The sequence below is a fragment of the Hemitrygon akajei genome, chromosome 6 (assembly GCF_048418815.1).
Source record: "Hemitrygon akajei chromosome 6, sHemAka1.3, whole genome shotgun sequence".
NCBI lineage: Eukaryota > Metazoa > Chordata > Chondrichthyes > Myliobatiformes > Dasyatidae > Hemitrygon > Hemitrygon akajei.
In genome coordinates this window covers 36,372,037-36,385,856 of record NC_133129.1, presented here as the reverse complement: position 1 = coordinate 36,385,856, position 13,820 = coordinate 36,372,037, and the positions used below count along the sequence as shown (strand labels likewise).

The 13,820-nt window shown below is 39.9% G+C and overlaps 1 protein-coding gene across 13 annotated transcripts in view; it reads right to left on the bottom strand.

Annotated features, from left to right (window-relative positions):
- The window catches only part of LOC140728956 (cadherin-related family member 2-like), a 134,600-nt gene that overhangs the window by 64,609 nt on the left and 56,171 nt on the right, over positions 1–13,820 (bottom strand). For 11 of the 13 annotated variants that reach the window (XR_012099222.1, XR_012099221.1, XM_073048095.1 and 8 more), the window contains 3 exons: positions 7,354–7,518; positions 7,200–7,264; positions 5,149–5,395 (listed from right to left, as the gene is read on the bottom strand). Coding sequence is in view for 11 of the 13 variants with exons in the window: in XM_073048095.1 (XP_072904196.1) it covers positions 5,149–5,395; positions 7,200–7,264; positions 7,354–7,518 (477 nt within the window). In the remaining 2 variants the exon portion in view is untranslated. The remainder of the gene's footprint in view (positions 1–5,148; positions 5,396–7,199; positions 7,265–7,353; positions 7,519–13,820) is intronic. The other 2 variants (XM_073048098.1, XM_073048103.1) reach the window with 1 other exon arrangement.

Below are 13,820 nucleotides of genomic sequence, written 5' to 3'. Positions count from 1 at the left end.
TGTTGATCTATGGTAGCAATAGGCAAATTGCAGTGGGTCCAGGTCACTGCTGAGGCAGGAGTTCAGTCTAGTCATGACCAACCTCTCACTGTCAATGTGAGTGCTACCGGGCGATAGTCATTAAGGCAGCTCACGTTATTTTTCTTAGGCACTGTTATAATTGTTGCCTTTTTGAAGCAAGTGGGAACTTCCACCCATAACAGTGAGAGGTTGAAAATGTCCTTGAATACTGCCGCCAGTTGATTGGCACAAGATTTCAGAGCCTTACCAGGTACTCCGTCAGGGCCTTCCACCTTGCGAGGGTTCACCCTCTTTAAAGACAGCCTAACATCAGCCTCCGAGACAGAGATCACAGGGTCACTGGGTGCAGCAGGAATCTTCACAGCTGCAGTTATTTTTTCCCTTTCAAAGCGCACATAGAAGACGTTGAGTTCATCTGGTAGTGAAGCATCGCTGCCATTCAAACTATTGGGTTTCACTTTCTAGGAAGTAATGTCCTGCAAACCCTGCCAGAGTTGTCGTACATCCGGTGTCGCCTCCAACCTCATTCAACATAATCTCCTCACCCTTGAAATAGCCCTCCACAAGTCATACCTGGTTTTCTGGTACAGGCCTGGGTCACCAGACTTGAATGCCATAGATCTAGCCTTCAGCAGATGACACACCTCCTGGTTCATCCATGGCATTTGCTTTGGGAATGTACAGCAAGTATTTGTAGGCACACACTCATCCACACAGGTTTTAATGAAGTTGGTAACAACTGCAGCATACTCCATCCAGATTGGAAGATGAATCCCTGAATACAGTCCAGTCCACCCATTCAAAGCAGTCCTGTAAGCACTCCTGTGCTTCCCTTGTCCACATCTTCTTGGTCCTCACTACTGGTACTACTGGCACTACTGGTCTTCAGTCTCTGCCTATACTCAGGGAGTAAGAGTACAGCCAGCTGATCAGACTTACCAAAGGATGTTTTCAGGACTGAAGGAATGTTAAAAGGGCTGAACGGATTAGATATGGCAAAGTTATTTCCCATGGTAGGGGATTCTAGGACAAGAGGGCACAACTTCAGGATTGAAGGACATCCATTTAGAACTGAGATGTGGAGAAATCACTTTAGTCAGAGGATGGTAAATCTATGGAATTTGTTGCCACAAGTGGCTGTGGAGGCCAAGTCACTGGGTGTATTTAAGGCAGATATAGATAGGTTCTTGATTAGTCAGGGCATCAAAGGGTATGAGGAGAAGGCAGGGGAGTGGGGATGACTGGAAGAATTGGATCAGCTCATGATTGAATGGCAGAGCAGACTTGATGGGTTGAATGGCCTACTTCTGCTCCTATGGTCTTATGGTCTTATGATTCAATTATAAGGAGTGATTGGATGGGTCGGGGTTGTTTACAGTGGAGAGAAAGAAATGCATAGTGACCTCGTAGAGGTTTATAAAAATCAGAAGAGGTACAGTTAAGGTGGATGGTCTTTTTCCCCGGGTTGGAAAGTCTGAAACTAGACGCCATCGATTCAAGATGAGAGGGTAGACATTTAAAAGCAAAATGAGGGCAACCTTTTCACACAGCAGATGGTAGAATTAGGGAAGCAGCTGCCAGAGGGTGATTTATATAATGTGTTGCCTAAAGCTGGGTACATTAGAATGTTTAAAAGATACTTGGACAGGTAGGAAAGATTCAGAGGGACATGAGCCAAACACTGGCAAATGGGACCATCGTAGGTAGGCACTTTGGTTGGTATGAACAAGATGGGCCAAAGGGTCTGTTTTTATGCAGTATAACGTTATAACTCTATGACTAGTTGTAAAGCAAAAAAAATGCTTTAATAAATGCTTGAAATCTGAAGTAGAATATAAAATACTGGAAATACTTAACACTTCAAGCAGCATCACTGGAGAAGGAAACAGAGACAATGTGTAGGGTTGATGTACTTTCAAACTGGACTGTGTGCAGACTGAACTTTTTGTAGAGAAGAGATCTTTCATAGAGTAGACTGTCTACATTTTCTACCTTGTCAGGGCCTTGTAAAGTTGCTACTTCCATAGCAAATTCATTGCCTGATTTTGAGTTCTTTATCCGAGAATAGTGAACTGGAAAATATCATATCATGGTCCAACTTATAGTGAATAGTATGAGATCAAAAACCCTGTACTGATGAAACAGATTGCATGGGACAGTTCATTCCAAGAATAATAAATAGTCTTCTAATAAGTACTAGTTTGGAAGAAATTTGTGCTCATTGGGAGTCAATGATTTGTCAAGAGTGGTTATTAGAAAACTCATTTGAAGCGGGTTACAGCTTGTTCGTACCATCCATCCGTCTTGGCTTTGTCAGTGTGACCCTGGAAGGTATAATGAAATTATTTACAGAAATTATCAGTGGAATGTGTACAAGGCCAGAGAACATCCTTTGGCAAAGCATTCATCAGGTTGATAAGGAACTGGAGATGATGTGTCCCACAGAAATTAGTTAAAAACATGAAGTGTTCCTACTTGGGTACCTAAGGTGGAACATCCATCATGGTAGCTGCCTTGGAGTCATAAAGGCGTAAAGCACGGAAACCAGGCCTTCAGCCCAACTCTTCCACCAGTAGCTAAATTTGTGATAGCTTTGAGAATTTCCACGCCATTAACTGCATCTATAAAGAATTTTAGGCTCACTCAACACCACATTCAGGTGGAGGGGACAGAACAAAGCAAACTACAGATTTCAAGAGAAGTAGAGAGAGAGAGAGAGGGAGAGAGAGAGAGAGTGAGTGGAGATTTCTGTCAGCTGCCATAGATTAACTGTCATGTTGTAATTGTAACTTTGTAATAAACTAATAAGCATTTTATTATTGCTTAATCCTCTAGGTAATCTGTGACCTTTATTAAAAATTTAAAACTCCTTTAAAAGAGTCTGAAGTTAACTGAACCATTAATCACACTCACAGTAATCACAGTATAACTATATTCCCGAGTCTTTTGACACTCAATGGCATACTCTTGGACAGGCCTTAGACTAGATTGCCCACATTGATTACTACAAGGAAAATTAAAGGGAAAGATCAACTCATTGATGTAGTTTGGCATATCTATGCTTCTCATGTAAGACACCACAAATTGCATCTGGAACTCAACAGGTCAAAGTGATTCAGTGACGGGGTCTGGAGACTTTGCAGCATTGTAACAACGTATTACAATGTCAAGACTCCTGGCCTCATTTAGGTGAATAAATAAAACACTCGGCAGCACTTTTGTGGTACACCGGTGAGGTTTGCCTGCCTCTACTCTGTGAAGTCCTGTAATAAAAATATTTCTGGCAATGATAAGAAAGTATGATTCTTGAAACAAGAATTCAGATGCAAAGCTCTACTTCCAGGGCTTCCACACTTTCTGATGAAAACCTAACCAAAACATTAGAGTCCTATGGTGATTAAATTACTGCAGTATTCCAAGAGGGAAAAGCCATAGTATTTTCCATTTTTCGGGAAAAGGAGCTGAATTTGATCCCTTAATAGTTTCGGTTCAACAGCATCAATCACAGACAAGTACTAAACAATTGGTCAAACACTGTGGCAAAGCAGCTGTCAAGTCTCTTCACCAGAGACTGAGTTTGGATCCCATTGAAGTAGTTGGGAAATTTAAATTTAAGTGAATAAATAAATCTAGAATTAAAAATAATCAATAATAGCAACCAAGAAATTAATTACAAAATCCACTTGGTCCATTATCATCCCTTAGGGAAAGAAATTTGATATGCTTACCAGTCTGGCCCTAACGTGGCAGTAAACCCTGAAGAGGAGTTGACTCTTATCTGCTCTCTGTATTGACAAGAACTCCCTTTCTGTCAAGGGATATTTACGAAGAGGTAATAAATGCTTATCTTTCCAGCAACATCATTATCCCACGAATGACTGAATTTGAAAAAAATTAGTTGCTCTTTGCTCAAGCAATTCCATATTTTGGAATTGGAATGGTTTATTATTGTTAGATGTACCGAGATGCAGTGAAATGCTTAAGTTTCAAAACATCCATAGAGATAATTCCATAAATAAATACATAGTAAAGAAGAAAACACGGCAAACCATAGTGTTATAGTTCAAACTTCAAAGTCACTATATACAACCCTGAGGTTTATTTTCTTGTGAGCTTACTCAATAAATCTATAAAATAATAACCATAACAGAGACAATGAAAGAGCACCCAACTTGAACATTCAACCAGAGTGCAGAAGACAACGATCTATAAAAATACAAAATGAAAAAACGACAACAATAAATAAATAAGCAATTGCAAGCATTTACAGAGTAAATGCAATGCAGGTAGACCAATATAGTGCAAGGACCACAGTGAGGTAGATTTGGAGATCAGGGGGTTGTCCTTTAGAGTATGAGAAGTCCATTCAAAAGTCCGATAAGAACAGGATAGAATTTAAAATTTCTGGCTGTAGAAGTGTTTTTAAACAATTTCTGAAGCTTAAGTCTAAGTTCACACTACAGAAATTCTTCACCAATATATGAAGTATTACAAGGATATTGCCAGGACTTGAGGACTTGAGTTATAGGGAAAGGTTGAATAGGTTAGGATTTTATTCCCTAGAGTACAGGAGAATGAGGGGAGATTTGACAGAGGTACACAAATTTATGAGGATTTAGATAGGGTAAATGGCAAGCAGGCTTTTTCTTTTACTGAGACTAGAACTCGAGGTCATGGTTTTGGCAAAAGTTTAAATGCTTAAGGGGAACACGAAGGGGATCTTCTTCACTCAGAGTTGATGAGGGTAAGAACGAGCTGCCAGCAGAAGTGGTGGATGCAGACTCAATTTCAACTTTTAAGAGGAATTTGTATAGTTACATGGATGGGAGGGGTATTGAGGACTATGGTCCAGAAGCAGGTTGATGGGACTAAGCTGATTAATAGTTTGGCATGGACTAGATGGGCTGAAGGGGCTGTTTTGTTCTATAACTCTACAACTAATATCTCCAAAATATACTTTTTTATGTCTTGAAAACCTTGATCAAATTAACTTTCTAAATTCTGTAAAATACAATCTTAGTTTCTCATCTTACGACAAAATGCTGAAGCAACAGTGGACAGCTGGATCATAAACACAACATTAATCATTCAAAAATTGGAATGAATTATTGAGAATTTACTACATACCTGAACCTGGACAATATTTTTAACCTCATTTTCCTTAATAAATCCACTGTAACTATTTCTCTGGAAAACAGGCACTAGGTCATTTACATCAGAGATGGAAATGTCTATTTGTGCACTGGTTGTAAGACCTCCACCATCTCTGGCTTGTATCGTGACAAAAAACTGAGGTCTTCTCTCCCTGTCCAAAAGGGTTTTATTTTTTACAAAGAACATCCCAAGTAGTGGGTCCACATCAAATGTCTGCAACCTGTCACGGTTGAAGCAAAACAGAAACAGATATCCGATTAGTAATTACTGACCATCATTTTGATTCTGGTCAAAAAATTTTGAATAGTCACATTGAAACAAAGATATTTATCCATTTCAATCTCTTATCCAATCTGCAATTTATGGATTTTTTGGGAGAGGTGGCAGTGAGTAACAGGAGCTTAGTGGCTTTATCAGCTACAGCAAGAAAAAAAATCGCTATCTCAGGAAAATCTATTTGCTAATTCCTGTATCATAATTCTGGTATTTAAAAGCTGTAACTGAGCTCAATATGGACTGAGTTTGGGAGATTGTTAAGTTCATCTGATCCTGTTAGAAAACCACTTGATCATCTGCACCCTAAATTGCAACACTGGAGTGTCATAAAGGAGAATAATTGTTAACCAGTCTTCTCCATGGACTACATCCTTGAGTCCTAAGCTTATGTAGAAACTTGCTATGTGAGACTTTAGAAAGCGCAAGTATGCCATAACCAGTAGCTATCCATCCTTTTGGTTAAACCCTTAAATAAATTCAATAGATTTGTCAACCTTTCCTTTATTTTTCCTTTCATGACTTGCTTAATCATACTGTGATTTTCCAAGTGCCAAAATAATAAATGCTATCTTTCAGCCACTATTGATGTCAGGCTAACTGAGTTATTATTTCCTGTTCAACCTTTCTCCTTTCACGATAAGAGAGGTATATTTATTACCTCGTAATTTAAGAGAATTGCTCGATTTACAAGGGATTTCTGTGAATCAAAGCCTTGGTTATCTTTGCAGTTAAATCTTAAAAAAAAACACACACAAATGGAGTCCAAGAACTCCAGTGGGTTTTGCAACTTTTCAGTGCTTTTTCTTTGTTGGTGTTAATTGATTTAACGTTTACCCTCATCAGTCCCTTTGGTCTATTTGGTCGTTTCTGGTAAGTTCTTTGCATCTCTCCTCTGAAAACAAATTCACAATTACTGTTTTCCATTGCTGATATTTCCCTACTCTGCATTATAATTTCTCTTGTTTTTGTCTCCAATGCAACTTCATGCTGGCGTTCACTCATCTCTTACTTTAACACACTTGTCGAAGTTCCTGTTATTTGTTTTTATGTCTCCTGATAGACTAACCATGTACCTTCTCCTTCTTTATCAGTTTCTTCCTCATCCTTCCCAGTCCTTTGCCTCACTGCACATTCTAGCAACATTATGAAGCTGTTCTTTTAATTCAATCTGATTTGCCATAGTTGTACATTTCTCTAGAGGAGGTTTTGCCCTCAAAGATTCAAAGTACATTTATTATCAAGGTATGTTTGCAGTATACAACTTTGAGATTTGTCCTCCCACAGGCAGCCACAAAACAAAGCAACACCATGGAACCCATTGAAAGAAAACATCAAACACCCAGCGCACAGAAAAGAAGAACAAATCACGCAAAAACTGCAAAAAGTGAGCAAGTAATACACAGAATATTAATCATCAAACCGCAGAGTCCTTGAAACAGTCTATGAATGTTCAATTTAGTTCAGTTCAAAGAGGAATATACATTTGATGATACATATGAAGTATTTGTTCAAATGGTTGTCTTTCTTTTTTAATGGTACATCATTTCATTCCCTAAGGCCATTCGTCCAACTCACCACAAATACAAATACATCTGTAAATGTGATTGTTTAACCTTAGGAATATGAGATTCCAACCACATGACTTGGCTTTCAACACTGGTTGAATTGTCACCACTGGTGATTTGATATTGAGCCTGGCGTGAGCAGTGTCACCATGGTTAGCTAGATGTAAAGATTGGGAAACTTACACACTGTCCGATCCAAAAAGTTGGTAGGTTATCTCACCAAAACTTGCACTGTCTTCATCTGTAGCCTTTGGGAACATTAAAAAAATGGATTAATATGCTGTATGTAAAGGATTCTGAAATATCATGTAAAAATATTTTCACTGCAGCTCCTTACGGTAATGCAAGTCACATTGTAGCCATTTGCGCTATCTTCTGGCACTTCCAGTACAAAGTAATCCTGGTTAAACACCGGGCGGTTATCATTTATGTCTGTTATGACAATACGAATACTTGCAATGGAACTGAACCTTTCTTTTGTCTCCAATTCAATGGCCAAAATCTGGAAGAATAACATTCTATACTTTGAGAAGCTGTTAATTTGTTACACAGTCATCAATCATGCAGCTGAGTGGTCAGGTGTTGATAACAGAAGACCACAGCTTAGAAATGTTACAGCACTTCTACTGTACAAAATAGCTTCAGGGTATTTTATTGACATGTTTAAGCATGAAAAGGACAAGAAGATGGAAAGAGGAGGATATACCAAGAAAATGGGAATCAAAGGAGATGTAGGTAATACTGTGAAGTTCAGGAAGAACTTTCCAGTGCATTGGGATCTGAAGGCAGTCACCAATTTTGGGCTCTATGATTATAACACAGCACAATGGGAGGATAAAGGGCTAGCTAGAGGAATTTATAAACAAAGGCATGGAAGTATTTGAACCTGAGGATGACAATTTTCAATTGAAGCAATAGAGCATCTAAGTACATGGTCAAGGACAGGCAAATTGGCAGTAGACATTTGAATGTGTTGAGAGTAAGACAAGGTGGGGAGGGAGGCAATCTCAAACATAGAAACCTCTGGGTTCTTACTTTTGCTTATAGACCATGAGATAGGAGCAGAATTAGGCCATTCGGTTGAACAAGTCTGCTCCACCATTCAATCATGTTTGTCAACCCCACAGTATGGCACAGTGTTGTAGCAGTTAGCACAATGCTCTACAGCATCATTGATCACTGACTGGGGTTCAATTCCTGCTGCTGTTTGTAAAGAGTCTGTGTGTTTTCCCTGTGATCATGTGGGTTTCCTCCACATGCTCCGGCTTCCCCCCCCCTAATCTAACCTAATCTAATTGAAACTAATCTAATTTTATTTAATCTAATCTAATCATTCTCCAGCCTTCTCTCTGTAATCTTTGATCCCTTACTAATAGCGAACACATCAACCTCCACTTTAAATATACCTTGACCTCCACAGCTGCTTATGGCAATAAATTCCACAGATTCACCACCTTCTGACCTCATCTTCCTTACCTCTGTTCTAAAGGGACGTCCTTCTACTCTGAGACTTGTACACTCTGATCCTAGATTCTCTCACTATTGAAAACATCCTCTTCATTCCATCTAGGCCTTCCAATATATGGCAGGTTTCAATGCGATTCCCTTCATTCTTCTGAACAACAAATACAGGCCCAGTGCTATTCCCGGGATAATTATTGTTCACTTTCCCCAGAACCTCTCCAATGATAGCACATTCTTCCTTAGATATGGAGTCTAAAACTGCTCACAATACTACAAATGTGGTCTAGTCAATGCCTTATAAAGTCCTAGCATTACATCCTTGCTTTTATATTCTAGTCCTCTCAAAATTTGTCTTCTTTACTACCAACTCAACCTGCAGGTTAATCTTTAGGGTCCTAGGACTCCCAAGTCCCTTAGGACTTCTGATTTTTGAATTTTCTCCATGTTTAGAAAATAGTTTATGCATTTATTCCTTCCACCAAATTGTATGGCAATGCTCTTTGTCTGTTGCTGCTCAAAGTTGATGATCTTCATAGCAGACCCAACACCAACCCCTGCAAAATAAAATTAGTCACCAGCAGCCAGCCAAAAGTGGCCTCTTTCATTCCCAATCTTTGAACTGATGGTTAGCCAATCTTATATCCATGCTAGTATTTTCCCTGTAATACCATGGTCTCTTAACTTGTTTAGCAGCCTCACATGCAGCACCTTGTCAAAGGCCTTCTGAAAATCAAAGTGAACACTATCCACCAACTCTCCTTTGCTTATTCTGTCTATTACTTCCTCAAAGAATTCCAACAGATTTGTCAGGTAACATTTCCCTTTATAGAAACCATGATGATTTAGGCTCACATTAACATAGGAATCCAAGTACCTGATCAATGTATCCCTAATAATGTATTTTAACGTCTTGCTAACCAGTAACTGATCTATAATTGCCTGTCTTTTGCCTCTCTCCCTTCTTACTTCTTAAAGAGTAGAGTGTCACTTTTGACTTTCCAGTCCTCTGGAAACATTGCAGAATTTAGTGATTCTTCAAATATCACTGCCAATGCCTCCATAATCTCATCAGTTACACCCTGGAGTGAAGTCCTTTTGGAAATCTCACCAATGCCTCTACTTTCTGAGGAGGCTGAAGAGAGCTGGACTATGCACATCGATACTCATGTCATTCTGCAGGTGCACAGTAGAGAGGATCCTAACAAGGTGCCTCACTGCTTGGTACAGAAACTGCACGGCGACAGACAATGAGTAGTCAAAACTGCCCAATACTTCATTGGCAACAGCCTACCCACCATCAAGGACATATATACAGAAAGGTGTTGGAAAAGGGCCAGTAACATGATGAAGGATCCCACCCACCCTGCTCATGGACTGTTTGTTCTACTCCCTTAGCATCCACACCAGGACCACCAGAAACAGTAAGGCTGATCAACACCCCCACCCATTAAACCACCTCTCCACACCCCCACCACCACTACTTTATAATTTCCTGTCAGTCACCTTAAGTACAGAACTCCTTTGCCTAGCCTCACTTTATGGACATATAATCAATCTGTGCGTCTAAGCTATCTTACTTATTTATTTTTATTGTGGTTTTTATTATTATTGTGTTTGTTATCTTATTGTGTTTTTTTTGTGCTGCATCAGATCCGGAGTAACATTTTTTTTTTCATTTTCCTTTACACATGTGTTTGGGAAATTACATTAAACAATGTTGTATTTCGAATCTTGAACCAGCATTCTTCTTCCTGTTAATTTATCTATGCTTTCCCAAGCTGATGGACACAGACCCCTACTATTTTGTTTAAAGCCTGTGCCAATTTGCACATGGCTCAGGTAACAATCCACAAATTGCTACCTTTTTGGTTCTGCATTTTAATTTAGTCCCTAGCTGCTCAAATTCCCTCAGCAGAACCACTTTCCTTGTTCTTCCTACATCGCTGGTACCCACATCGACTATGACTACTGGATCTTTCCCCTCCCACTCCAAATTCATCTGAAACTGAGATGTCTCGAACATGGGCATCTCAGCCCTTGATACTGTCAATCTTTGCAACAGAGAATTGCATCTAATACCATGACTACACTGTCCCCAATTGCAACTACATTTCTCTTCCCTCCCCTCCCCCACCGCCTCTCTTGAACTGCTATTTGAACCACGGTGCCATGGTTAGATTGTTCATCCTTCCTACAGTCCCCACTCCCACTGCACTGGGAGCAACAATCTCAGATCTGTTGGGCAAGCTCCTTCAGCTCTGCACCTTGGATCCTCCTACCCGCCTCTCTCAAACCCCCTCGTCCCTGAGTACAGACTGAGTTTGAAGTAGTTAACCTAATGGGTGTGACTGCCACTTGAAACACAGTGTTCAGGCAACACTTCCCCTTCCTAATGCATTGCAGTGTTTGAAGCTCAAATTCCAGGTCATCAACTTTGAGCCCGAGTTCCTCGATGGGAAGCTTATTCAGGAGCAACAAGAACATTCCAGGCAAAGTCCTTTGAGAGCAGATTTTGAGAAGGAAACAACTTCCATCCAAAATTCTTTGCAAGTAATCTTTTCAAAGCTGTCCTGTACAACAGAGAGGAAATTCATCGCAAGTGCATTATAGTGGAAATACAGACCAAATAAACAAATTTTTATCCATCATGTGCTATATGACTTAAAATTATTATTTTAAATAGACCAGTCTTGGCAAACTTAATAATAAGTTGAAATGATTTACAATCCAAATTATGAATTAGATTTTTTATTCTTAATTCAAGCAAACAATTGAAATTAACTAAATTTTTTATAATTGGCTTTTGTTGGAACAGCGTCAGTCTTAAAAGACACGCAATTTCTCTGCAAATACTTGCTTGATAACAAAACAGACCTCCATTGTAAACTGCCTTCTTTGCTTTGCTATACGCAAATAACATTGTTTAATTGGATTGAGTCTAATGAGTTCTTGTATTAATGGATAGATTTCATCGAGGAACAGTGATGAAATATTCAGATATAAATCTTTATCGTCATTAAACTTTCCTTTGTTCTCTCCACTTTATATCTCTGCATCTCTCTTTAGCATAAAATTCCATCTCTGTATTATGATTCAAAGATCAAAGTAAATTTATTATCAGAGTATAAATATACTCAATGGTTACTTTATTGGCTGTACCTGTACGCCAGCTTGTTAGGGCAAATACCTCATCATCCAATCATCTGGCAGCAACCCAATGCATAAAAGCATGCAGACATGCTCAGAGGTTCAGATCAAACACCAGAGTGGGAATGATGTAAGTGACTTTGACTGAGGAATAATTGTTGGTGTCCCTAGAGTTTACAAGGAATAGTGCGAAGAACAAAAGAAAAATCCAGTGAGCTGCAGTTCTGTGGGTGAAAATGCCTTGTTGATGAGAGAGGTCAGAGGAGAATGGCCTAATTGGCTCAAGCTGACCAGAACAATACAGTAACTGTAATCACCACGCGTTACAACAGTAGTGAGCAGAAAAGAGCATCTCTGAATGCACAACATATCAGACCTTGAGGTGGATGGGCTACACAGCAGAAGGCTACAAACATACACACAGTGGCCACTTTAATGAGTGCAGGAGGTACCAAATAAAGTGGCCATTGCACGTATGTGACCGTATACTACCTCGAGATCCATCTTTTGCTGACATTCACAGCAGACCAGAGAAATAGACAATAGACAATAGACAATAGGTGCAGAAGTACACCATTCGGCCCTCCGAGCCTGCACCACCATTCTGAGATCATGGCTGATCATCTACTATCAATACCCTGTTCCTGCCTTGTCCCCATATCCATAAGATACCTATCTAGCTCCTTCTTGAAAGCATCCAGAGAATTGGCCTCCACTGCCTTCCGAGGTGGTGCATTCCAGACACCCACAACTCTCTGGGAGAATAAGTTTTTCCTTAACTCTGTCCTAAATGACCTACCCCTTATTCTCAAACCATGCCCTCTGGTACTGGACTCTCCCAGCATCTGGAACATATTTCCTGCCTCTATCTTGTCCAATCCCTTAATAATCTTATATGTTGCAACCAGATCCCCTCTCAATCTCCTTAATTCCAGTGTGTACAAGCCCAGTCTCTCTAACCTCTCTGCATAAGACAGTCCGGACATCCCAGGAATTAACCTCATGAATCTACGCTGCACTTCCTCTACAGCCAGGATGTCCTTCCTTAACCCTGGAGACCAAAACTGTACAAAGAATCAGTGCAGAACTACACACAAAGACTGGCAAACAACCAATGTGCAAAAGGAAGACGAACTGCAAATGAAGAAGAAAGTAAATAATATTGAGAACATGAATGGTAGAGTTGTATTCCCCTTCTCTCCACCCCACTGTTAACTAAGCTTCATGTTCTCTCTACATCCACACTTGGAAACATTGTGTTGGTTGGGACCTGCAAACAGTTAGCTTGCATATGGATTCAATTTCCCAGAATGCAGTCTGAAGCAAATCAATCCAACAAGAGGCATCAACACGCCTTATTTGAAAACGTAAAGACATTGCAACTCTTTCAGGGGTGAGCATTTGAAGTTCCTTTTTGTGTCTCTAACAACATGGTGGGCATTATTTCAGTTGCAGCATGTGCCAATGAAAGGCATCCTCTGTATTAGAACAAACACGAGGAAATCTGCAGATGCTGGAAATTCAAACAACACACACAAAATGCTGGTGGAACACAGCAGGCCAGGCAGCATCTATAGGGAGAAGCGCTGTTGACGTTTCGGGCCGAGACCCTTCGTCAGGACAAACCGAAAGGAAAGATAGTAAGACTCTTACTATCGTCAACAGTGCTTCTCCCTATAGATGCTGCCTAGCCTGCTGTGTTCTACCAGCATTTTGTGTGTGTTCTCTGTATTAGAAGCTTTGGTTCCAGATGAATGCTTGTGACATGGCTGCAGTGTCAATGTAACACTGATACTGACTGTGTAGACAAGACTTCCAACAAAGTTATGTCAGTGGCAAAGGAAGAGCAGGTAGAGTAAGCACATATTATGAGTTTTCAATGGTGACATATCATTTATAGTTCATCTATGAGATCTGAGGAATTTCTCATGGGAAGTCTGACAAAGAAACAACACAATACAAAGAAGCAGCCCTAAACTACCAAGAGTGCAGTAACAACCAAAACTCATATCTGAAAACAAACCTTTTGACCATAATTTTGCATATCTAATGAAAGAAGGGCTCCACTTGGGGCCTAAAGTTATCATTAGCCTACACAAACCTCAATAACCACAAGTGATTCTGAAGATGCTAGTTACACACAGAAAATACTCAAGGAACTCAGCAGGTCAGGCAGTAAGTATGGAGAGGAAT